General features: G+C 48.9%; 1 protein-coding gene across 3 annotated transcripts in view; it reads right to left on the bottom strand.

Moving 5' to 3' along the window:
* The window catches only part of LOC138753980 (inositol polyphosphate-5-phosphatase A-like), a 48,800-nt gene that overhangs the window by 3,566 nt on the left and 20,379 nt on the right, over positions 1-24,855 (bottom strand). For 2 of the 3 annotated variants that reach the window (XM_069917649.1, XM_069917651.1), the window contains 9 exons: positions 18,093-18,145; positions 16,836-16,952; positions 15,269-15,353; positions 13,957-14,052; positions 12,604-12,678; positions 12,434-12,507; positions 10,434-10,545; positions 6,302-6,355; positions 2,996-3,037 (listed from right to left, as the gene is read on the bottom strand). In XM_069917649.1, coding sequence (XP_069773750.1) covers positions 3,005-3,037; positions 6,302-6,355; positions 10,434-10,545; positions 12,434-12,507; positions 12,604-12,678; positions 13,957-14,052; positions 15,269-15,353; positions 16,836-16,952; positions 18,093-18,145 — 699 coding nt within the window. In that variant the 3' untranslated portion in view covers positions 2,996-3,004. Of the gene's footprint in view, positions 1-2,991; positions 3,038-6,301; positions 6,356-10,433; positions 10,546-12,433; positions 12,508-12,603; positions 12,679-13,956; positions 14,053-15,268; positions 15,354-16,835; positions 16,953-18,092; positions 18,146-24,855 lie in introns of all 3 variants that reach the window. The other variant, XM_069917650.1, reaches the window with a different exon arrangement.

Raw genomic sequence — 24,855 nt, 5'->3', positions numbered from 1 at the left:
GGGGCCTGCCTCCCCTCCTAGGTCGGACCATACCTGGTCGCAAATCACCTGTGGACATGGCTTAGGTAAGTTTAATTGGGCGGTCCGGGCACAGGGAAGGCGGCCCCGGCCCCAGTCCGAGCAGAAGGTAGGCGGTGGCGGCCCCGGTCCGGGCAGAAACGAGGGGGAGGCGGTGGCCCCAGCTACCTCAGTGTCCTTTATAGAGCGAAGGTAAAGATACAGAACTGACATTTCGGGTTTGAGCCCTTCATCAAGGTATGGGAAAATGTCCGCAGGCGTCCGAATAAGAGATGGAGTGGGGTGTTTGCAAAGGCAGGAAATGATAGGTACTCAGACGTCTGTCCGTGGTCTCGTGTTCTGTCCCAAGTCCGCCACAAATTGGAGGAATAACACCTGATTTTCTGTCTGGGTCCTCTCCAGCCGGACAGCATTAATGTCGACATCTCCGGTTTCTGCTAACCTGCCCTCCATTCTCCCTCCCTTCCCTTCCCCCCTCTACTCACCGAGCCATCTCTCCTCCCCCTGCTCACTGCTCTGCCCTCCCTCCCTTCTCCACTGATTACCTCCTGCCTTTACGACCACACCTACCCCACTCTTTTGTCCGGCAGTCTGCCTACATTTTGCTCAGACCTTGATGAAGGGCTCAAGCCCAAAACGTCAGTTCTGTATCTTTATCTTTCCTCTATAAAGGACGCTGTTGACCTGCTGAGTTTCTCCAGCATTGTGTTCTTAGGTCAAACAGTATCCGTTATATAACACCCTGAAAACATTTTCCTTTGTTCTCCAAAGGAAGTTCTGTGGGATTCTCTCTCGCCAGTCCCCATCTACTGCTTTCAAGGTCTACCTTCCTCCCCCGACCCTTTCCCCACCTTTTTTGTTTGGACGCCTGCCCACATTTTCCTCAGACCTTGATGAAGGGCTCAAGCCTGAATCGTTGGTGATGCATCTTTATCTTTGCTCCATAATGGACCCCGTTTGACCTGCTGAGTTTCTCCAGCCTGCAGGCTTTAGTGTTTTACTCTTTGGAAATTATTTGAACACACAATTCCTTCAAACTTTACCCCCCCCCCCCCCCCCCCCCTTAAATGCACTTCCTTTAGTATTTGACATTTTCACCGAGGAAAGGAAAAGATTTTGATTGTCTACCCCAGGGGTGGCCAACCTTTTATTTAGACATACAGCACGGTAACAGGCCAGTTCAACTCATGAGTACATACCAGGGGTGTAGGTTAATTGGGCGGCATAGATTCGTGGGCTGAAATGCCTGTTACTGTGCTGTATGTCTAAATTAAAATTTAAAAGGTTGCCCACCACGGTCTACCCTATCTGAACCTCTCAAACTTCTATCAAGTCCTGATACTTCAGAGAAGACAACCCATTTGTTTAACCTCTCCTTATACAGGTATACCCAGCTTGACAAAACTAGAGTGTTCCTATGGAACCTTTCGAAAGTTAAAATGGCGTCAAGCGAAGAAGTGATCATGATTAATTTCTATGGGTAAAATTTTTGAGTGTTCCCAGACCCAAAAAATAACCCACCAAATCATGCCACATACACACAATTACGCCCTGCGACCACCCTGTCGGCTGTAAGTTGACAATCGCTCTGTCCGCCCACTGGCAGCCCCACCAGCCACTCTGTGATCATCCCATCAGCCGCAACCTGACCACTGAGGGTCTGTCAGCCAGTTTTCCGTAAAAGCAAACCTTTTGCGAACATGGGTTTCTTTGTAAAAATGGATTTTCGTACACAATTATGCCCTGCGACCACCCTGTCGGCTGTAAGTTGACAGTCGCTCCATACACCTGCTAGCAGCCCCACCAGCCGCTCTGTGATCGTACCATCAGCCGCAACCTGACCACTGAGGATCTACCAGCCAGTTTTGCATAAAAGCGAAAAACCTTTCGCGAACGTGGGTTTCTTCGTAAAAATGGATTTTCGTAATCTGAATATTTGTAAAGCGGGATATATCGAGGTAAATCTCTTCTGCACCCTCTCCATCCTTCCTGTAATGGGGCGACCAGAACTGCACCACAATACTCCAAGTGAGGTCCAACTAAAGTTTTATACAGCTGCCACGTGACTTCCTTACTTTCATAGAGCAAGCATGCAAGTCATTGGAACCTTGATGAAGCCCAAAATTTTGGAAAAGTATCTTTATCTTTGTTATATGAAATACATTGGTTGACCTTCTGAGTTTCTCCAACACTGGGTTCTTCACTCTTATCCTCAACGCCCAACGAAGACAAGCCTTTTTTACCCTCGCTCTACTTGCTTGGCCACCTCCAAGGAGCTATGGGCACTTCTGCGCATCAACGCACTCAATGTTCCCTATAATGTTTAGTAGTCAGTGTGCACAAAAAACCTTACGCAATGCAATTTATTTTTTTCTTGTGACAAAAATCTATGCACTGAGTGCCTGCGCAACTATAAACTTGATATTGTTGCAAGATCAGCCCATCCCTCATGGCTAATAAATGTATTGGCATGTTTTAATATATTACAAGTCTGATGGCATTCTATAAAGTTCCATATTTAGTTAAGATGTTATTCTGTACTTGAACTACATTTTAGGTCACCTTCCTTTTGTGCGCACATTAATTTTCTTTTGTGCACTGCCTACAAAACATGTGTGCGCACACACCGGCACAGCCTAGAGGGGGCAGGGCCTGGGATCCTTCCCATTTACTGAATATTGTGCCCTAATATTTGATCTCCCAAGGTGTAATTGTCAGATTAAACTCCACCTATCATTTCTGCCCGTACCTGTGATTGATCTACATCCTGCGGGGTTATTTGATGACCCGCCATAGTCCACAACACCACTGTTAGTTCCCCCCCCACCCCCTGATCATGTACGAACACATTTTTATCCCCCGATAAGCGCTTTGGGCAGGGAAGTACAGCAGAAAGGTGGTGGGCTGAAGAGCAGAGGCCAAGTTTAAAGCAGTTACGCCGGGGTTTGCCACGCTCGACAGAGATCTGCTTACCTACCTTGTGTGGTCAGGCTGTGATCTGGAAGTACAGGTACACCGGCTGGAAGTGGCGAGGGAACAAGAGGAAGGAGATTAGCACGTTCACTCCAGTACAGGGACATGGTGAGGCCCAGTGGGCAGCTCTCACTTCCGAACCCACGGCTGCATTCAACTGGCTTCCCCAGGGACCTAAGCACAGCCATTACCACCCCAGACACATCTGACTGGGCAGTACCACCTAGTCGGATTGGGCGTACAACCCTGACTAGGTTCCCTAACACCTCATCGCCTTGTGGGATCTCGACCACCGGTGCTGTCGGTGTGGAGTTTGCATATTTTCCCTGTGGCCACGAGGGCTTTCCTGGTTCCCTCCCACATCACAAAGATGCGTGGGTCAGCGAGTGAATTCGCTGCTGGGCTTTGCACCCCTGGTGTGCAGTTGAGGGGTAGAATCTGGGAGGGGTGGGGTGGATGGGAACCTGTAGAGAATAAAGTAGGAGAGTGCAGTTGAGTGCTCCATGACCAGGGTGGTCTTTAAATTTAAATTATATTTTTAAATTTAGACATACGTCAGACAAATTTGTGCTGCCCAATTACACCCAAATGACCTACAGCCCCGGTACATTTTGAATGGTGGGAGGAATCTGGAGTCCGCGGGGAAATCCCATACAGACAGCGCTGGATTCAAACTCTGGTCTCGATCGCTGGCGCTGTAACAGCTATGCTAACTGTGCCACAGGGTCTTCTCCGTGAATACTGTATGTGCCAGCGTATAAGGCGAATGGGTGCATCAGATGAACCCCCAGGATTTCCATTTAAAATGTAGGGTTTGAGCTATACTCGCTGTATGACTCCGTCCGGTATTTACTACTGGGGGCTTACTGTCCCAGTCGTCCTTTACCAACCATCCCACTGACCAGTGGAGTGAAGCTGTTGAGCATGCTACTAAGCAACAAAGTCTGGTTATTTAAAATTTAGACAATTAATTTCAAATACGGTAATGACCAAATATTGACAATTACCCTCCATAATATACATCAAACATTCCCAGCTGGTGTAATGTACACTTAGAATTCTTTTACAGGGACAAACATGGTGTGGAGTATAATTTGACTATTTACTTGAAATTGATTTACTGAGTTACTTATGTATATTATACATAAATGTATATTTTAAATTTAAATTTAGACAGGCCATTTTGGCCCACGAGCCCAAGCTGCCTAATTAACCTACAAACCTCGGAACGTTTTAAACGGTGGGTGGAAACTGGTACGCCCGGTGGAAAACCCACACAGACATGGGAAGAACGTAGAAACTCCTTGCAGACAGCACGGGATTCAAACCCAGGACCTAATCGCACAGGGCAGCAAAGTTGAGGCAACGCCGTTACAGCGCCAGCGATCGGGTCTGGTATTCAAACCCCGCAGCTGTCTGTAAGGAGTTTGTATGCTCTCCCAGTGTCTGATGGGTTTTCCCCGGGGACTCCGGTGTCCTTCCATCGTTCAAAACGTACTGGGGGTGTAGGTTGATGGGGTTTAAATTGGGCGGCCTGTTACCATGATGTATGTCTAAATAACCACTACGCTTTACTGTAATATATCGAAAGCATGAGCCTTTCCAATCATTTAAATGATTCAAAGGACCGGTAACTGGTCACTGCGAGATTTATTGTCATTGGCCTGACAGGCAGTGTGAATAGAACACACCCTGGAACGTTGGCTGATTGTTTACTGTTTGTCAGCTGTTGCAAATGGCGACTGTTAGCTTCGTTTGCTGTGCTGTTATTTTGAGATACGTTACACAGGTTTATAATACATTTTTATTGTTTTAATATAAAGTTACTTTTAATCCACCTTCTTAAATGCAAATATAAAAATATTAAACAGGAGTTATGCTGGTGTTTCATTCTGTTCTCCATCGCCACGAGGGACATTTGAAACAACAGGATATTAAGGATTGGATTTTATACTTGGTATATAAGATGACCCCTTGTTTTGGGGTGACATTTTTAAGATTCAAATTCTGCCTTACATGCTGACGCATACTGTAGTTCAGGGAACAGAGGACTTATGCCCGAGCCAGCCACTGACCCTCTGACTGCTGCCTGCCTGTCTCTGGGTTGTCTCCACGCAAGCAGTAGTGACCATGTCAGAACCATGAAGCAACCCGACCTGGTGGAAGGGGCTATAGGAATGCAGGACCTGCTTAGTTTAGTTTGGTGATTACTCTGACAGACGTGCAAGGAGTGCCCGTTGCCCACAGTGCTGGCCTGCGCTCCACCCACTCAATACTGCCCCACCCCTCATCCTGGGAACCCATGAAGAGCAGAGGGTGGCCCTCCCTGGCCCACACTGCCCCTGACAGGCATTCCTACACATGGAGGCTTCCCTAACCCCCAACCCTGTGTGCCCAGCCAGTTAGTTTCCATATTCCACTGTGGGAGGCATCAACTTATTCCCTTGTCCCAGCTAGAGAACAATTACTGGGGCCTCCCCCCTCCATCTACCAATCTCCCCCTCCTCACCTGCTAGCCTGTCTCACCTTTCCCTCTTGTTTCACTATACTGGCCATCTCCCCTCTATCCTAAATGCTAACCATCCCGCCACCTCCGCAGATGCTGTGTGTTCCAGAGTTCCTTCTGCAGACTTGGATAGTGTAGGAGCTTCACCTATGTCCGACCCCGGGACTGTGTGATGGGATGGTGTGGAGGGAACTTCACTCTGTGTCTGACCCTGGGAGTATATGAGGGGATGGTGTGGAGGGACATTCACTCTGTGACTGACCCTGTGAGTGTGCGAGGGGATGGTGTGGAGGGAGCTTCACTCTGTTTCTGACCCTGGGAGTGTGTGAAGGGATGGTGTAGAGGGAGCTTCTCTGTGTCTGACCTCAGGAATGCCTGATGGGACAATGCGGAGAGAGCTTCACACTGTCAGACTCTGGGAGTGGGTGATGGGATGGTGTGGAAGGAGTTTCACTCTGTGTCTGGCCCTGGTAGTGCATGAGGGAACGGAGTAGAGGGAGCTTCTTTGTGTCTGACCTGGGACTGCATGATGGGACGGTGTGGAGGGAGCTTCATTCTGTGTCTGACCCTGGGGAGTGTGTGATAGGATGGGGCGGAGGGAGTTTCACTCTGTATTTGATCTGAGCTGTCGACCCCTGACATGTGTGAAAGGTCGGCATGGAGAGGGTTCTACTCTGTCCCCAGCCCGTGTTCTTGCTGTGGGGAATGCTTCTGTAAGAGGTGTCCCAGCCCCACACCAACACCCATTTCCAGTGATTATTCATAGTGACCCAGCACAAAACATTAATGTTTCAATCTTTGTACCTTGTGGTCCCCCATACAAACTGTAGACCCCATCACATCATAAACGTACGTTCCCTGAAAAACAAATTACAGATGATCAGAATAATTTGTTACATCACTTCCCTCCAGAAACCCCAGCCTGAAAAAAACACAGTACATTCATACATCAACAATCCAAACACCCAGTGTCTGAACCACCTATAGAACCTATATCAGTAGAGGAACAGATCCTTCAGCCACATATCTGCATCGAACATGATACCCCAATCAAAATAAAACTTTGCTGCTTGCATGCAATGTGTATCCCTTCTCCCTATATATTCCTGCATCCATCCAGAACGGGCGGGGAGGGGACAAACTGTAGCCCCAGGGCCGGCTGTGGTCTGCTGCCTATTTTTAAGTGGCTGATTAGAACATAGTCTCTCACAATAAATTGCACTATATGAACATCGCACTTAATTTCACCACTGGATGTTGCAGCCATTCTGACCGTTGAAATGTTACTCACTGATGAAAACGCTTACACAAGTTAAATTTTTTTAACCTCGGTTGATTAAACACGGCGAAACCGAAAAGACGGAAAATAGTAAGGGAGCACTGAAAATTTCAGACGTGGTGGGAAAATGAATACTTTTTCCACAGGGGTTTGTTTGATTTGCAAGGAATCGGTTTACTTTAATAGCCCAACTGCAGATTTACACGTTACATGATTGTAGTCATTAAGGCGGACACTTGGGCCGTGAACTGTATTCGCTGAGAGTTGGGGAGGAATGTTGGAGACGGCCTTGTCCCTTCTTGATCTTTTCTACTGTTCTCATTTTGCACCCAAATCACTGCTTTTGAAAGAGAGTTTTAAAGAGTTTTATTGCATTCATGTAAATTTAAGAGCAGCAGATCAACCCTGCCGACCGTAATATGTGAGCACATCCACAAACTACTGTAATGTCATTAGTGTTGTACAGCTATTTTGGTAGAAAATTAATTTTAAATGGGACAGGGGTTTTCTGGTCTAAAAACATTTTGTCTTGGTGTAACTGGTTGAAAACGGCCAGGCTTAATATTGTTTGGCCCGTATTTTTTTTAAAAACATGGCCCACAACCAAAAAATGTTTGGCCACCCCTGATTGAGAAACATCTTTGAAGTTCAGATTTATTGTCAGAGTACATACATCCCTGAGACTCTTTTCTCTGAGGGCGAGGCAGAATTTCGACTTGTTCGTCGGCGTTCTCTTGCTGCCCACAGAAAATCGCCGCCGACCACTGGCGCCGCTTTAAACACTACTATGGCCTCTGTTTCCTCCACAACTCCTGCCAGCCTGCTCCAGGCACCCACCACTTACTGACTGTTAAAGGTCAACCTGCCCTGCACCCGATGCTCCAGAGAAAACAATCCAGGTTTGTCCAACTTCTCCATACAAGTCTTACCCTCTAATCCAGGCAACGTCCTAGACAACCTTTCCAAAGACTCCACGACCCTCCCGTCGGTGGGAGTGGGGTGGGCGGGGGGGGGGGGGGGGGAGACCAGAACTGTGCACAGTATTCCAAGGGCAGTCTCCCCAAACTTAGTACAGCTGAAACACGATCCATTTGTAATCTCGCATTTTTCTCCTTTTGTTTAGCAAGGGCGTGTAATGGCCCACATTGAAAGCTCCACTAACAACAGATTCTTTCAGGGATACATTCTATCCTCGGGCATTCTGTGAATATATTGAAGCAGCAAATGCACCAGGTGAAGATTTCGTAAATTTTTTTAAATAAATGTTGACATTCAGCACAGTAACAGGCCATTTTGGCCCACGAGTCCGTGCCGCCCAATTACACCCAATTAACCTACCCACCGTACTTTTCCAACAATGAGAGGAAACTGGAGCCCCCAGGGAAAAGCCACGCAGACACGGGGAGAGTGTGCAAACTCCTTACAGACAGCGCGGGATCGAACCCCGGTCCCGGTCACTGGTGCTGTAATGGCATTGCCTGGCCATTGCGTAATAAACCACAGGTTAAGCTGTAGATGGAGAATACGGAACCGAAACTCAACGGGGATGCCCTGTCCTATCTTCAACTCTCTATTGTTACTATGCAGTACCCCCACACTAACCTCCCTTTGGGGAGTGTCACCACCACTCCCCAAACCCATGCCCACCTTTCCACACCACCCTGCCCATGCTGTGTTCTTGCTGGTGCCATCAGGAAAGAGGTCTTGGTGCCACAAGACTCGCACCCACCAGGTTCAGGAACAGCTGCTACCCTCCACCATCAGACTGCTCAACGACAAACTCAATCAGAGACTTATTTAAGGCCTCTTACTTTTGCACTTTATGGAATTGTTTTCTCTCTGTATTGCAGTTTGTTTACATTTCTTTATTCGTTTGCATGTGTACGATGAGTACAGCTTTATTTTTGCACGACCAATAAGTGGTAATTCTGCTGTCCCCACAGAACAAATGAATCTCAGGGTTGTATCTGATGTCATGTATGTTCTCCGACAATAAATCCGAACTTTGAATCATTCCCGGAAGTCCACATTAGAATGGATTCCCGCTCCTGCTGTTATCCAGACCTAACCCCTGGTGGTGTCAGTCTTGCAGTTTGCTGAAACTTAGTGGTAACATTCACTTCTTTAATACTTTAGCGACAGCCTTCGGGTTCTTAAAGCAACCTCTTTCTTAGTGACTGCCTTGATTACCTCCCCACCCCCTACCCCACTGACACAGTCTGTTTCACGTCACGAACAGCAAAGCAACCCAAAAGATCGATATTCACAAAACCTTTCCACACAGTTTTTGGAACCATGGCAGCATCTCCTGACTTTATTGGGGGCATCTACCAACTTCTTGCCACATCTATGATTTGGTTTCTTCTCCTTAACATCTCTTCCAAGATACTGTTGACCACCATCATCTCACAATTGGTCATTTCCATTGGATTCCCCATCCTATCCTTGGACATTCAGCCAGCAAAATTCCACCAGGTGGCAGACCAGTGATGGCTGAAGGACCAAAAAGGCCGGCGGGGGCCTGTTGGCAACTCAGGGCGAGGCATGCTAACGTGGGGGGGGGGGGGGCCTCGCACTAGACAGTGGAGTGCTGGAGACTGGCTCGAGGCTGGCTGAAGGGGAAACAGCTATTGGAACGGGGATGGGAGAGGGTGCCAAGGGCGCTGAAGGGTCCCTGATCATGTCGGAGGTTCAGATCTGGACCTTGGGCCATTGATGGTCTGCAGGGGCTGCGGCAGCGCTGGAGATGAATCCATGGACACTCGGTGACTCCCTTTTGCTTCTCTTTCTCTGACTGTAAGAGGTGCTTCAGGCAATTTCTGCTGACATCAAATTAGTCTGCCTTAAGGCAGATGAAAGCAAATTCTATGTAATATTGCCCTGTCTTTATTTACATGACAATAAATTAAAAATTTTAAAATTTAGACACAGTACAAAAATAAGCCTTTTCAGCCCATGAGTCCGTGCCGCCCAATTTACATCCAATCAACTTACACCCCCAAAACGTTTTGAACAGTGGGAGGAAACCAGAACCCCCCCCCCTGGGAAAAACCCATGTAGACACGGGGAGTTCGTACCAACACCTTATAGACAGTGCAGGATTCGATCCTCAGACCTGGTCGCTGGCGTTGCACTAACCATGCCACCCTTGAAGTCATTCCAAACCTCCTCCAAGACCTCCCCTTGTTTCTCCACCGTGGGGAAGTGTCCCTCGGAGGATTCTGCGTTCGCCCCAGTGGGACCAAACTATACCGTGGCTGCTTCTTGTATTTCAACCTATCCGCCCACCAACCTCCATATCCAAAATCCTCAATGACCATTCCATCCTTAGATGGGCGCTTGGATGTCCTTTCATTGATACGTAGAATTCCAAATTCTCAACTTGCTTCAGAACTCCATCCTTCCCAGTTTGCTGAAACCCCCAGACTCGCACCCCCCTCCTCACCCCCATCCCAGACTCTGATTCTTGCACACTCTCAGGCACAATCCCTCTATGAGGCCTTCTCCAAGAATTCCACACACCAGCCTGCCGACCCCACAAACAACTGGCCCCTCATCAAACTGGGGTCAGGTAATGTCTGCCAATTGCCCCCTCCATTTTTCCCATGTCGAAGAGACAACACATTTTTGCTGTTGAACCACAGTCATTGGCATTACCTTGACAACAACCTCATTAGCAGATGGAGACATGAGGATTCGATCGCACCAGGCCGGGCAGCGGGTATTGGCGTACAGCGTTCCCTCCGTGTTGACTTCACTGTATGGGTAACTGGAAGATAAACACAGAATCTGTCTGTACCCCTGCTGTCTTGGGAAAGCTGCCAACATACTGAAGGACCCATCCCAGCATCTCCCCTGGAATGCATCAAAACACCAACCTCCAGTTTAAAGGACAGCTGTGATCGACTCATAAATCGACCTCTCATTGGTAAAAGATGATGACCTTGCACTGCTAACTGGACTTTTCTCTATACTCTGCCCTGTCCTCGTAAAACAGCCCTCACCCCGGCACCGTGACTCACTGTAACGCTCCACCCCGTGCTCGGTGACTCACTGTAACGCCCCATTCTGCGATCTGGGACTCACTGTAACACCGCAATCCATGCTCGGTGACCCACTGTAACACCCCACCCCGCGCTTGGTGACTCACTGTAACACCCCACCCTGCACCCTGTGACTCACTGTAACATCCCACCCTGCACTCTGGGACCCACTGTAATACCACACCCCGCATTCTGTGAAACACCATTAGGCGCTTTCAAGCTGCCTTGTAAAATTGGGTTAACTTGGCAATTTACCCAGTTATCATCCCACTCACAAGGCAACTTGAAAGGGTCCGACCCGGTCAGCAGGCTCCTAAATTAGCCAGGTCCCTGCCCTACCTCGGAGGTAGTCAGGGAACCCAGTTAAACTTCCCTAGTTCTCGTCCACCAGCGGCTTGAAAACAAAAATGGCCGACCCGATTATTCCGGTTACGCTAGCGCCTGCGTGTGTGCGCCACCAGGCAGCATTTGCGCCAAGTTCAAATGTAGAGGAGGAACTCAGGTCAGGAAAGGAAATATTATAACGTCATTTAAACATGCTTCCTGGGAAGAGTAAGGTTAAAACCTTTTACTTCATTTCATCCGGTGAGTGGGTGACTCGTCACTCACCACGTCATCGCGGAGGCAGGATCCCCCTGCAGGTTAAAAGGTGATGGAAGCACCTTTGACCCATTAAACGCACCTGGGTCCCAGGAGGGCTACCCAGGTGTGGCAGTTTAAAAACGCCTACTATAACACTGCACCCTGCCCTCTGTGACTCTCTGTAACGCCCCACCCCACGCTCTGTGACTTACTGTAACACCGCACCCTGTGCTCTGGGACTCACTGTAATACTGCACCCTGCACTCTGTGACCCACTGTAACACTGTACCCTGCCCTCTGGGACTCACTGTAATACCCTACCCTGCGCTCTGTGACCCACTGTAACACTGTACTCTGGGACTCACTGTAACACCCTACCCTGCGCTCTGTGACCCACTGTAACACCATACCCTGCCCTCTGGAACTCACTGTAATAGCACACCCTGCCCTCTGGAACTCACTGTAACACCCTACCCTGGGCTCTGTGACCCACTGTAACACTGTACCCTGCCCTTTGTGACTCACTGTAACACCCTACCCTGCGCTCTGTGACCCACTGTAACACCGTACCCTGCCCTCTGTGACTCATTGCAATGCCCCACCCAGAACTCTGTGACTCAATGCAATGCCGCACCTTGCACTCTGTGACCCAGACACCCCACCCTGAGGTGCCTTCTAATTGCAGCACCAGGACAGCCCCTTGGGACCCAAAGTGCGATTACTGGGTCGTGGGTACAGGATGCACCTTTCAAATTGCAAGCGAACCTCGTGATTTAAGGGGATCCTGCCCCCACAATGACGCGTCATGCATTTACAGGAACTACTGGCTGTCAGTATTCACCCCCCACCGGCCCACAGTCCCTCCTGTCAGATGCCACTCCCCCAACTGTCGCAATCCCCATGTCAGTCATCACTCTAGGTTTAATATGCACTGCCTGCTGTACTTTTACATGGGTTGACCTGCTGGATGAATGCATTTTCACATTATCAGAAGACTTGACAGTAAATCCAACCAATCTGGTCATCACGTACCTGGGCGGGAACTGAATGTCCAGTTCACAGATTTCGTTGATGAAAGTGGCAAGTTCCTTGTCAAACTCTAAAAGCTAAAGATAGACGGGCAGTCAGTTCCCTGCGCTGTGCACAAGGCCATGGCAATTTGTAAATTACATCAAGATTCAAAAGGATTGGCATATACGAACAGCTTTTCCATTGTTTTCTCGGAAAATTTCTTGATCAAAGTAGTCAAAGGTTTTTGACTCAATCCTCAACAGCACCTGAATATTGAAGGTAGAAACATTCCTTAGACAACCATCGAAATATTGAACTGTTCTACAGCACACCATTAAACCGAGCTTATGATATACAGTAAAAATCCCAGTGTCCGTCGGGGATTGTTAGATGCTGGATAAGTGTTTTTCCGGTTGCTTGAGACTTACTCTTACAATGCCTAACTAATACACCTGCATTAAGAATAAACAGTTTAAAAGTCAAAAATACTACACTGTATTTACACTGAACAAACTTCACCTGCATGAATATATAAACCTTAGAGCATTTTACTCTATTTTCAGTCACATTCTTTGAAAACATTTAACCGTCGCTGCATCTACAGGTTCCTCCCCCTCCACGGAGTCACCCAGAAGACGAACAATAACATTATAGATAATCAACCTTCCCCCGCCCAAGTTTACAGATAAAGCCTCTGACTGGGGCGACTCTTACTAAGCAGGGATAAGGAGACACTTTAAGAGAGTCGCAGCGAGTGTCACAAACCAGCTCTTCATCCTGGGCGACGCCATTGCTGTTTCACCCAACTTTATTCAAACAGCTGCTCCGAGCAAAGTCCGACCAAGGCCCTACGCTAGCTGAATTTTTGCTCCCGTCCTCACCAAAGGTTTATGTAACTTCAGAGAACATTGTCTTTTACAATTTTAAACTTGTGTATTTTTTAACCTGTTATTTTATTCTTATTTATTTTAACTTTTAAAATTTATTTTCCTTGGTTTTTTTTGCCAGCTGCGTGAGGCTGCCATTTGCTTGAATTCCGGATACCAGGGGTTTCACTGGATATTACTGTAATTATAACACCTCACTCACTGGGAGCTGGGAATGTTCATGGACAACCTCATGGCAGCCACTTCCCAAGCCCAGTTCTCACTTCCTGGAGTCTTTTACTGAACCCCTCTCTCCTGCTGCTTAAAAAATTTCTTCGGCCCCTCTTAGGTCATATGATTGGATATTTCCAAACGTGGCTCAAGATCCGGTAGCAGTTGCATGGTAGAATGACTCTGTTCACCTTGTTGAACCAGCCCAGACCATTACCTTGGTGTGTGGACTGATCGCTGGATCATTAACAACTCTCTGACCCACAGGATCAACATGGCTTCACTAGATAAGAAGGTCAAGCCACTTCACCTTTGACCATTCCTGGTAATCACCGTGTTAACACAGTTATTGTCTCACCATGGCCATCAGCTGGTGGCAAGGATTCTTGTCCCTTCCCTCTGTCCCACCCGGGAGAATTGGCCAATAGTAAATCATCATCCCCATACCTTGTGGTCATGGCCTTTCTCCTGAAAGAGGATCTTCTTGACGTCCTCTGCATCACTGGTCAATATGGTCTGTACGGTGGCTGGACTGCAGAGAGTCTGGGACACAAGGTGTAAGAACCAGACATTACTGAGGTTGGAATCACACAATAAGGAAATCAGTTCTGTTACAATACCGCCGCCCCCCCCCCCACCCCCCCCACCTTTGGCCCTGGTCGTCTGCCCACCAGAACTCCTGATGCTCCGACTGTGAACTCTCACCTTGGCACCCCCCCCCCCCCGCCCCCGCCTACCCACCATCTGAGCTCCCGTCCCCTCAGCCACAGACCCTCTCCTAACCCCTGGCCTTCCAAGCTCCCGACGCCCCGAACGCAGATCCTTGCCTCGGCCACCTCCTTTCCGAGCTCCCGACACCCCAGCCACAGACCATCTTCTAACCCCTGGCCATGCAAGCTCCCGAGGCCCCGAACACGGCTCCTTGCCTCAGCCACCTCCTTTCCGAGCTCTTGACAACCCCTGGCCATCTAAGCTCCCGACACCCTGAACGCAGATCCTCGCCTCAGCCACCTTCTTTCCGAGCTCCTGATGCTTCGAATGGCAGACCCGTTTAAAAGTCAACCTCCCAAATTTGACCCGAAAAATTGGTCCAATAAACTCGACTATTACCCGAGTATAAATGGTAAATATTTCCAAACCTGTTGAACAGACCCTAGAGCATTGCGAGCAGACAGTATTAGTGGAAGAATGGATGAGACTGGGTCTCCGCATGGAAGATTCCCAGAGTGGGGAAAAGGCGGGGGCCAGGGAAGGAGCGATCTGTTTTAGTGCAGCAAATAAGAAAGCCTTCCCTGTAGTGAGGGGCTCAGTAACCGGAGGAGGAGGCAGACGTGTCAATAGGAGGTGTTGGCAGGAAGTTTCTGTTACCATCAGGAAGGAGGCGGAGCCAGCCTTGTAAAGAGGAACTGGACACCCCTGTGGTAAACCTGTGGAAATTTCCCGTTTTGGGGAGGAGGGAGGAAACCTGAGAACCAATGGGGTGGGTGGGGAAGGGAGGGGTTCCATGCAGTCACGGGGAGAAGGTGCAAACTCTGCACAGACAGCGCACTGAGGTCTGGATTGACCTGGCACGGCTGGGGCTGTGAAAAACCGGCTCTTCTGATGGCATGACTGTGAGATGGAAAGGAGCTGATCGGATGGGAGGGGACGAGGGGGGGTTCTGGAGCGATGGCAGGAGCCAGCCGCAGATGGAGGGATGGGCCTAGGACCCAGTGAGACCGCATCCCATGGAGGCCCTGCGGCGGTTCCAGCAATCTACCTCCACCACTCTCCGCGTGTCCAGCCTCACGTTGAAGTCGCCGAAGATCAGGAAGGGCACCTTCTCGTGGCGGGAGTCTGTGATCCTGCAGGAACAGGGAGAACAAGCCTCATCCCCTGGGCTTGGGAGTGGGTCCTCGAGTAGGGGAAGGGGTCTAGTTCTGGAGTGCCTGGCCTGTACAGGAGCACTCCAGGAAGGAACACCAGCCACAGTTATTGCCACATCGTGGAGGATTACTGGTTGTAATATCCAGCAGCATAGACGGAGGGCCAGGCATAAGAGTTCAAGCCCCTCAGGGGCCGGTAGAATGTAATCCAGATAACTATGGAATTTAAATATTGGGAGGGTCATTTAACATACAACCATAGAACACTACAGAAAACCAGCCCTTTGGCCCTTCTAGTCTGTGCCAAACTATTATTCTGTCTGGTCCCACTGACCTGCACCCAGTCCATAGCTCTCCTACCCCTCCCATCCACGTACATGTTCAATTTTTTCTTAAATATTAAAATTAAGCCCACGTTCACCATTTCAGCTGACAGCACCATACTCTGTGTGAAGAACATCCTCCCCTAAAGGTCCCCTTAAACATTTCCCCTTTCACTCTTAGCCCACGTCTTCTGGTTTGTTTCTCACCTAATCTCAGTGGAAAAAAGCCCATTTACATTTACTCTGTCTATTCCCCTCATATTTTTAATACCTCTATCAAATCTCCCCTCATTCTTCTACGTTCCAGGGAATAAAGTCCTAACCTGTTGAACCTTTCCCTGTAACTCAGTTCCTGAAGTCTGGGCAACATCCTAGTTAATCTTCTCTGCACTCTTTCAAACACATGGATACCTTTCCTGTAATTAGGTGACCAAAGATATACACAATGCTCCAAATGTGACCACACTAAAGTCTTGTACAACTTTACCACAACATCCCAACTCCTACACTTTGATTTATGAAGGCCAAAATGGCAAAAGCTCTCTTTACAACCCTGTCCACCTGTGACACCACTTTCAGGGAATCTTGTACCTGTAATCCCAGATCCCTCAGTTCTACCACACTCCTCAGTGCTCAACCATTTATCATGCACCTGTATGTCTTTTCTTGACTTGTCCTTCCAAAATGCAACACCTCACACCTGTCTGCATTAAATTCCACCTGCCCATTTTTCTAGCTGGTCCAGATCCCGTTGCAAGCTTTGAAAGGCTTCCTCACTGTCATGGAGTGAAAGAGCACAGATAGATGCCCTTCAGCCCATTGAACTTATGCTATCCTTTAACAGCCTATTTAGAGTCTACCTACAGTTCTCTTTCTCATCAACTTCTTCCACTTTCTCCCTCTCACTGACGCGAGGGGCGATTAACATGCCAATTCCCTCAGGCCTCTGTGAAGTGGGAGGTATCCGGAGCACACGGTGGAAACCCACACCGTCACAGGAAGGATGTGCAAATCCCACGCCGGCAGCACCCGAGGTCGGGATTGAACTCAGGTGTCTGGAGAGGCAAGGAATGAGACCTAATCCCTGGGCCTTTGTGTTGCCTGCAGTGATGGAGCCTAACTGGGGGGCGGGGTTTACCTGCTGAGGACGTAGCCCAGAGCTTTCCGCCTGTTACCCGAGAAGATTGAGGGGCTCTTCCAGGCAATAAGATTCGAGGCGTCATGGAAAAGATGGATGTTCACCAGGTCGAAGACGCTGTGCCGAGAATGAACAAGGTCAGAGTTATGTGGAGATGGGGCAGCCAACAACACTACCCTGTCTATATACGTGCCTCCTCCATGCCAACCTACCCCCACCTCCCTTGTGTGCTACTGCCTCCCCTACCCACTCCACGCCTCCCTCCCCACTACGAACCTTCGCATCTGCTCCTGCATGCCCCCATCTCCTCAACTGCAAACACACATCCTTCATCTCCCGATCCCCACACACAAACACCCACCCTACTCCCCACATATAAGCACCCATCACCCCCAACTTCTCACACAAGCCCATCTCCTCTCCCCCAGCCTCACCCTCCCCAAACACCTACTCCCACTCCCCAGAGACAAACCCACCTTCTCCACCCTGCACCCCACACTGGGCTGTAAGTTGGGGAACTATCGCTGGGTTTGAGGTGAATCCACCCCCCACCCCGCACACTTTCAGGGTTGACCCGCTAGCCCACACTGGGCTGGCTATGGGTGGGGGGGAAGGTTGCTGTGAGAAAGGATGGTTGAGAGACCACAGGAACCAACCCCTTCACCACAAACCTGAGAAATGGGAAGCAGCGTTCAGGTGGGGTTAATAATAGCAGGGAGTTAACACAAACTGGAGAGGATATGGTCTCTCCACCCTTACTGGCAGTTCCCAGAGCCTGCTGCAGTGGAAGCGTTACCTCTGGCCCAGCCTGGGAAGGAATGGCCAAGTGGTATTCAGTCACAGAACAGGAAGCACTGGCCAGAGATGCCCTCAATTCCCACCAATTTCTGATAGGTGATCACCTTTGCTTGGATCAAACAACGAGAGGAAAATTTAATTTAATTTTAAACAGGCCATTTCGGCCCATGAGTCCGTGCCTCCCAATTTACACCCCATTGACCTACTACATTTTGAACGGTGGGAGGAAACTGGAGCCCCTGGGGAAAGCCCATGCAGACATGGGGAGAATGTTCAAACTCCTTACAGACAGTGCGGGATTCAAACCCCGGTCGCTGGTGCTGTAAAGGTGTTGTGCTAACCTTTACGCTAACCATGCCGTCCTAAAATGTCCCCCAATTCTTTTGTTGCCTTAACCCCAATCTCTCCCTCCGACCTGCCAGCAACACCTACAGCAAGTGCCAATGGATAGAGCCTTACTGATTTTGAAGCCTCCAACGTGTCCTGATGTAACCTTTCCGAGTCCACTTGAACTGGAAGGGAAGCAGAATGTGAACTGATTGTAAGTGAAAATGCTGCAAAAAAACAAATCATCAACTGAACCAGTGTGTCCATGGGCGCACTGAATCAGAACAGGGGTTTATTCTCAGCAGTTCACCCGTGATTGAATTGATGGGTCTGTTGGACACGATCCTCCTTTGACGTCAAGTCAAAATCAACATTAAGTTTGCAGAACATAACCGCTGTCGGCCTCATCGGTAACAGCGATGAGTCACACTACAGAGAAGAAGGGGAAAATCTCGTGATAAGGTGCAAAAGTAACAACCTGAGTCTCAACGTGGACAAGACGAAGGAGACGATAGTGGACTTTAGCAGGACCAGGAACGACCACCTTCCACGACACATCAACAACTCTGTAGTGGAGAGCACCAAGTTTCTCAGAGTTCACTGAACCACTGACCTCTCATGGACACTCAACATCTCCTCACTTGTCAGGAAGGTGCAACAACGACTGTACTTCCTAAGAAGACTGAAGAGGAGAAGGCCATTATGTCGGCCTTCTACAGGAGCTCTATCCAGGGCGTCCTGGTTGGCTGCATCACAGTGTGGTATGGTTGCTTCAGATAATGGATCGGAGGTCAATCCCTAAGAGTGGCAGAGAGGATTACTGGGAACTCAGCTCCCCCCCCCCCCCACCCATCAACATGATCTACCAGGATCGTTGTCTGAAGAGGGTGGGCAAAATCATTGAGTACCCCTTCCACCCCCTGCACACAGCAAATTTCAGCTGCTCCCGTCAGGGAAGAGATACAGGAGGATCAGAGCCAGCACCACCAGGCTGAAGAATAACTTCTTCCCCCGGGCAGTAAGAATGCTGAACGACCAAAGGAACTGCTCGCACTAACCATCCGAGACCCTCATATTTATTTGCATCTATGAATACATGTCCTGAATATGTATTGTTTGTCTGTGTGTTATGTCTGGTTGTGTGTCTGCATGTTTTGCACCAAGGACCAGAGAACACTGCTTCATCAGGTTGTATTTGTACAATCAGATGACAATAAATTTGCCCTCACTTGACTCTGGGATGTGGTGCCTGGGACAAGCAGGGTAAGGTCACTTGGCCCACTGAGCATTCGGCATTAGAATGGTTGATCTTCTACTTTGCTCCACTTCCCTGAACTATATCCTTCAATATTCAAAATCTGACTCAGTAGAATTTCTGGTGTATTTTTGTTGAATGACAACATTGTCTGACTGGCTTAATGCAACATAGATTGTATATCTAAAATGGATGAGAGGGGGGGGTGGGGGGGTGGCTTGGGAGGAGGGGGGGGGGAGAAAAAGACACTGTATATGTGTGAAAAAGAAAAAGTGTATATCATGGCTAACGTGATTTATGGTGTGAAAAATAAAAAATTTAAAAAAAAATATTCAAAATCTGACTTGAATATACTCGTTAGGAGTTTGATGAAATTTGGCCGGTCACCAAAGACTCTTGCAAATTTCTGCAGGTGTACCATGGAGAGCATTCTGACCGGTTGCATCACTGCCTAGTATAGAGACGCCAACACTCAGGACAGGAACAAGGGAGTTGGAAGCTCGGCCAGTGCCATTAAGGGCATCAGTCTTCACTCCACTAAAGGACATCTTTAAGAAGCAGTTCCTCAAGGACCCCCACCACCCAGGCGATGCCCTCTTCACTCTGCTACCATCAGAAAGGAGGTGCAGGAGCCTGAAGACAGGCACCCAGCAGCTCAAGGACAGCTTTGAATCCTTTACCATCAGATTTCTGAATGGACAATGACCCACAGATACCACCTCACTTTTTCTCCTATTTTGCACTAATTTATTTTTATAAATTTATATTCATTTTTGCACCTGTCCCAACAAAAAACAAATTTTGTGACACATGTTTATCACAAAATAAATTCTGCAACCTGCTGGTGGAGAAATTCCAAAGATTCATCACTCTGGCTAAAGAAAATTCTCCTTGTTTTCTGGAACAGCTTATTTGGATGTTACTTGTTCCATCTACACCAGACCAGAGAAACTTTGGTACAGCAAAGCTCCTTAAGAATTCTTAAAATTCCTCTTGTTTTTTTTTAATTTAAATTTTATTTACAGCATGGTAGAAACTGATTCAAGCCATTTAACCCAGTGCTGCCCAAATATAATGTGATAGAGTATATAGAGATGTTTGAGAGATAAATTGGGAAAGATTTGTTAGAACAGATCACACACAAACACTTTAAATCACAGAATTTTTGCAGGAGCTTTTGCAAGACTCATGATGGACTGTCATTTGCAAAAGGCAACAAATGTAACAACAGGCAGTAGCAGCTTTGGAAAACAGAACATTGTCTGGAAGGTCATGTGATCTTTGCAGGCAGAGAGCAGGGGAAAAAAAGCAGGCTTTGCTTTCAGAGAGGAGGGAGTAAGAGAAGAGAGACAGACATCGGTTACAGAGGGACAAGCTGGCAAGCTTTGGAAGACGGCCTGGTCAAAGGAGAGGACTGGCTGTCCGGTGTTTCCCTTGGAATAGGAGAAACAAAAAGGAACTCTGTGGTGACCTGAAACAAGAAAAACTTTCTCTCTGAAAACCAAGAAGAACCCTCCTGCGTGGTAACCATTTAGCTGTTAAGCACCAAAGCCTGGTGAACTTTATTAATGTTAACTTCTGTGCACAGTACAAGAATTGCCTACAACCAGTGAGATTGGACTGTGAACCAAAGAACTTTGCTGAACTTACACACACGTGCGCTTAGCATTAGAAGGGGGTTAAGTAGGTTAAGTGAGTCAATAGAGACAAGTTAAAGTTTGATTCTATTTTCATGTTCAAGGATAATTAAAAGCAACTTTTGTTTAAGTAACCCTTTGTTGTGGTGCATACCTATTGCTGGGGTCCTCTGGACTCGTAATAATACCCAGTTAGTCTCCAATGTTTCAGAGGGTGGGAGGAAACTGGATCACCTGTGGAAAACCTAGTAGGTCATGGGAATAAACATATAAACTCCTTAGGGACAATGCTGAATTGGAGCCCGGGTCGCTGGCCTTGTACTGTTTAACAGTGTCGCACTACCGCGTTGCCCACAGTTCTGCAAAATTAACCGTGTGCAGGCTCAAGTGCACAGCACAGCTGGCTAACTGGGATATGTTGCGAGTAACTTACATTTTGATCAGTGTTACAACATATGTAGAAAAGAGTTTCAAGACAAATACCTTTGACCACAAGACCATCAGGCAGTGGTCAGCACAGAATGTCCTGCAGACACTGCGAGTCGAGGACTCTACGGTCGTGGTGGGGTGATTCCCGGACCAGACCGTATAGGTCGTCTGGCGCAAAGCCTCATTGCCAGTGCTCCAGGACTTGGCCAGGCTGGTGGTGAGAGGACCCCTCCCCAGCCAGATCCTTCCTGTATAACTGGAACATCGCCTACAATGTACGTTATCTACAAGATCTATGTATGACTGTGGTGAGGTAGAGACAGTCGCCCACTTCTTTGCTGAATGCAGAGTGTGCGGAGGAGGATGCAAGGGTACTTGTCACAGTTCATCCCCAGCAGTAGTGTGACAGACAATTCACTTTTGCTTCTCTTTCTCTGACTGTGAGAGGCACTTCAGGCAATTTCTGCCGATGGCAAATCTGTCTGCCTTACAGCAGACAAAAGGCAATTTTGTGTAACATAACACTATTTTATTACATGACAATAAATTGAATCTTGATTTATGGGCTGCTCTCGAACACAGTCAGACATCCAGAACTGCTGGACGCCCTTTGGTGCCTTTCAGCGCACGGAGACTCTGCCAACTGGCACATTCCGGGCTGCCAGTGTACGTGCCGAGAGAGAGATGCGCTAAGGCTTGGCGCAGCCAACATGAGGGCACTGTGGGGAAGGACCACAGTCCAGGGCCCTCCTGCTACCGGGCGTTGAGGGGCTGAGACTAAGAGGGGAGAAATGCAGAATGATGGAAATATCTGGACACAAAACTGAGGCTGGGGAGAGACTTTGAACGGTTTTCCTTTTATAAAAAAAAATTGTGAAAAGAATATTTATGGTAAAAAAAATGTGTTCACTGATATCTGGCTTGGTGTGTTGATATAGTGAAATGCATCCGCCTCATTGGGGTGGGATGCAGGTTGCACATTTGTTGGCCAGTATAAGCGCACTGCACATCTGTTGCAATGTGGCACGATGCCCACAGATTGTACACCCGCTGGAGTAAAAAAACGCAAAACTCTGGAAAAGCTCAGCCGGTCAAACAGTGTCCTTTATCTAGCAAAGGGCAAAGATACAGAACTGACGTTTTGGGCTTGAGCCCTTCATCAAAGTTTGAGAAAATGCCGGCAGGTGTCCGAACAAAAGAGGTGGAGGGGGGGGGGAAGGGGTTGCAAAGATGGGAGATGGTAGATGGAGAAAGGAGGAGGGGGCAGAAGCAATGAAGGGGAGGGGAATGACTGGGTGGGTGAGTGGAGGAACTGGACAGACAGGAAAGGGGGAATGGAAAAGGCAAGCAGGTTTAATAGAAAGCAGTAAAGTCAATGTTCATGCCCTCTGGCTGGAGGGTGTCCAGCTGGAAAATAAGGTGTTGTTCCTCCAATCTGTGGGTGGTTGGGCTGGGATAGAACACAAGGCCCTGGACAGACATGTGAGTGTGGGAGTGTGACTTAGAATTGAAATTGTTGGCCACTGGGAGGTCACTGTGGTTGCGAATGGAGGGGAGGTACTGAGCAAAGCGATCTCCCAGTCTGCGACCGGTCTCACCGATGCAGAGAACGACACAAAGGGAGCACCAGATGCAGTAAATTAGTCCTCTAGTTGTACAAGTGAAGTGTTGCTTCACGTGAAAGGCCTGTTTGGGGCCCCGGACCACGGTGAAGGAGAAGGTGTGGGCGCGTTTTGCACCTCCTGCGGGCACAGGGGAAGGTGCCGGGGGTGCGACGGGCGGGGAGGGATGAGTGTGTGAAGGACTTGCGGAGGGACTGGACCCTGCAGAAGGCTGAGAGGGAGGAGAGGAAAAATGTGTCTGGTGGTGGGGTACCTGTAGTAAGTGCCAGAAAGTCCGACGATGATGTGTTAGATGCAGAGGCTGGTGGGGTGGTAGGTGAGGATATGGGGAATTCTGTGTTTGTTGCGTCTGGGGGTAGAGGGGGCCTGGGCAGATTGAGCGGGAAATGGAGGAGATGCGGGTGAGGGCTGAGCTGATGGTAGAGGAGGGGAAGCCTCGTTTGTGGAAGAAGGCAGATATTTCAGATCTGGACTGGAAGACCTCAGCTTGAGAGCAGATGCGGCAGAGACAGAGAATATGAGAGAAGGGGATGGAATCCTTGCAGGGGACAGGTGTGAGGACGTGTAGTCCAGGTAGTGGTGGGAGTCACTTGGCTTGTAATATATGTTGGTGGAAAGCTGGTCTCCCAAGATGGAGACAGAGAGATCCAGGAAGGGGAGAGTGTTTTCAGAGATGGACCAGGTGAGTTTGAAGTCGGGGTGGAAATTGGACGTGGAGTGAATGAAGTTGATGAGCTCATCGTGGGTGCATGAGGCAGCCCTGATGTAGTTGTCGATATATCAGAGGAAGAGCTGGGGGGGGGGGGGGGGGGGGGTTCTGCCTGTGTAGGCTGGCAGCATGGATTGGTCCACAAAGCCTACAAACAGGCAGGTGTAGCTGGGACCCATGTGGGAACCATTGGCTGCTCCTTTGATTTGGAGGAAGTGGAACGAGTTGAAGGAGAAGTTGTTTAGAGTGAGGACCAGTTCTGCCAGGCAAAGGAGGTGGTGGTAGAGGGTGACTGGTTGGGTCTTTGGTCCAGGAAGAAGCAATGTGCTATGTGGGGGATGGAGGTATAAAGGGATCGGACATCCATCGTGACAATGAGGTGGTCCGGTTCAGAGATTCTGAAGTCGTGGAAGAGATGGAGGGCATATGAGATGTCACGGATGTAGGTGGGGAGGGGGGAGAACAAATAGATGAAACTAGTTCAGTGGGGCAGGAGCAGGCAGAAACAATGGGGTTCACATTGTAATCCAACACATTATCTGCCAGAATTTCCCATCACCAGACACATTTTTCCCTCTCCTCCCCTCTCAGCCTTCTGCAGGGACTGCTCCCTCCGGCACCCATCCCAGCACCTTCCCCTGTGCCAGCAGGAGGTACAACACTTGCGCCCACACCTCCTCCCTCACCGTGGTCCGGGGCTCCAAACAGGCCTTTCACGTGAAGCAACATTTCACTTGTACAAGTAGAGGACTAATTTACTGCATCTGGTGCGCCCTTTGTGTCATTCTTTGCATCGGAGAGACCGGTCGCAGACTGGGAGATCACTTCACTCAGCACCTCCTCTCCGTTTGCAACCACAGCGAGCTCTCAGTGGCCAACCATTTCAATTCCGAGTCACATTCCAACGCTCACACATCTGTCCAGGGCCTTGTGTAGTATCCCACCCTGACCACCTGCAGATTGGAGGAACAGCACCTTATTTTCTGTCTGGTCACCCTCCAGCCAGCTGGCATGAACATTGACTTTACTGCTTTCCATTTAACCTGCTCACCTTTCTCCTCCCCCTTTCCTGTCTTTCCAGTTCACCCACCCACACAGCCATCCCCCCTCCCCCTAGTTGCTGCAGTCCCCTCCCTCCTTTTTCCACCTATCATCTCCTGCCTTTGCCACCCCCCTTCCCCCCCCATCCCACCTCTTTTGTTCAGATACCTGCCGGCATTTTCTCATACTTTGATGAAGGCCT

This window comes from Narcine bancroftii, chromosome 2 (genome assembly GCF_036971445.1).
Source record: "Narcine bancroftii isolate sNarBan1 chromosome 2, sNarBan1.hap1, whole genome shotgun sequence".
Classification (NCBI taxonomy): domain Eukaryota; kingdom Metazoa; phylum Chordata; class Chondrichthyes; order Torpediniformes; family Narcinidae; genus Narcine; species Narcine bancroftii.
This window is presented reverse-complemented; position numbering and strand designations above follow the sequence as displayed.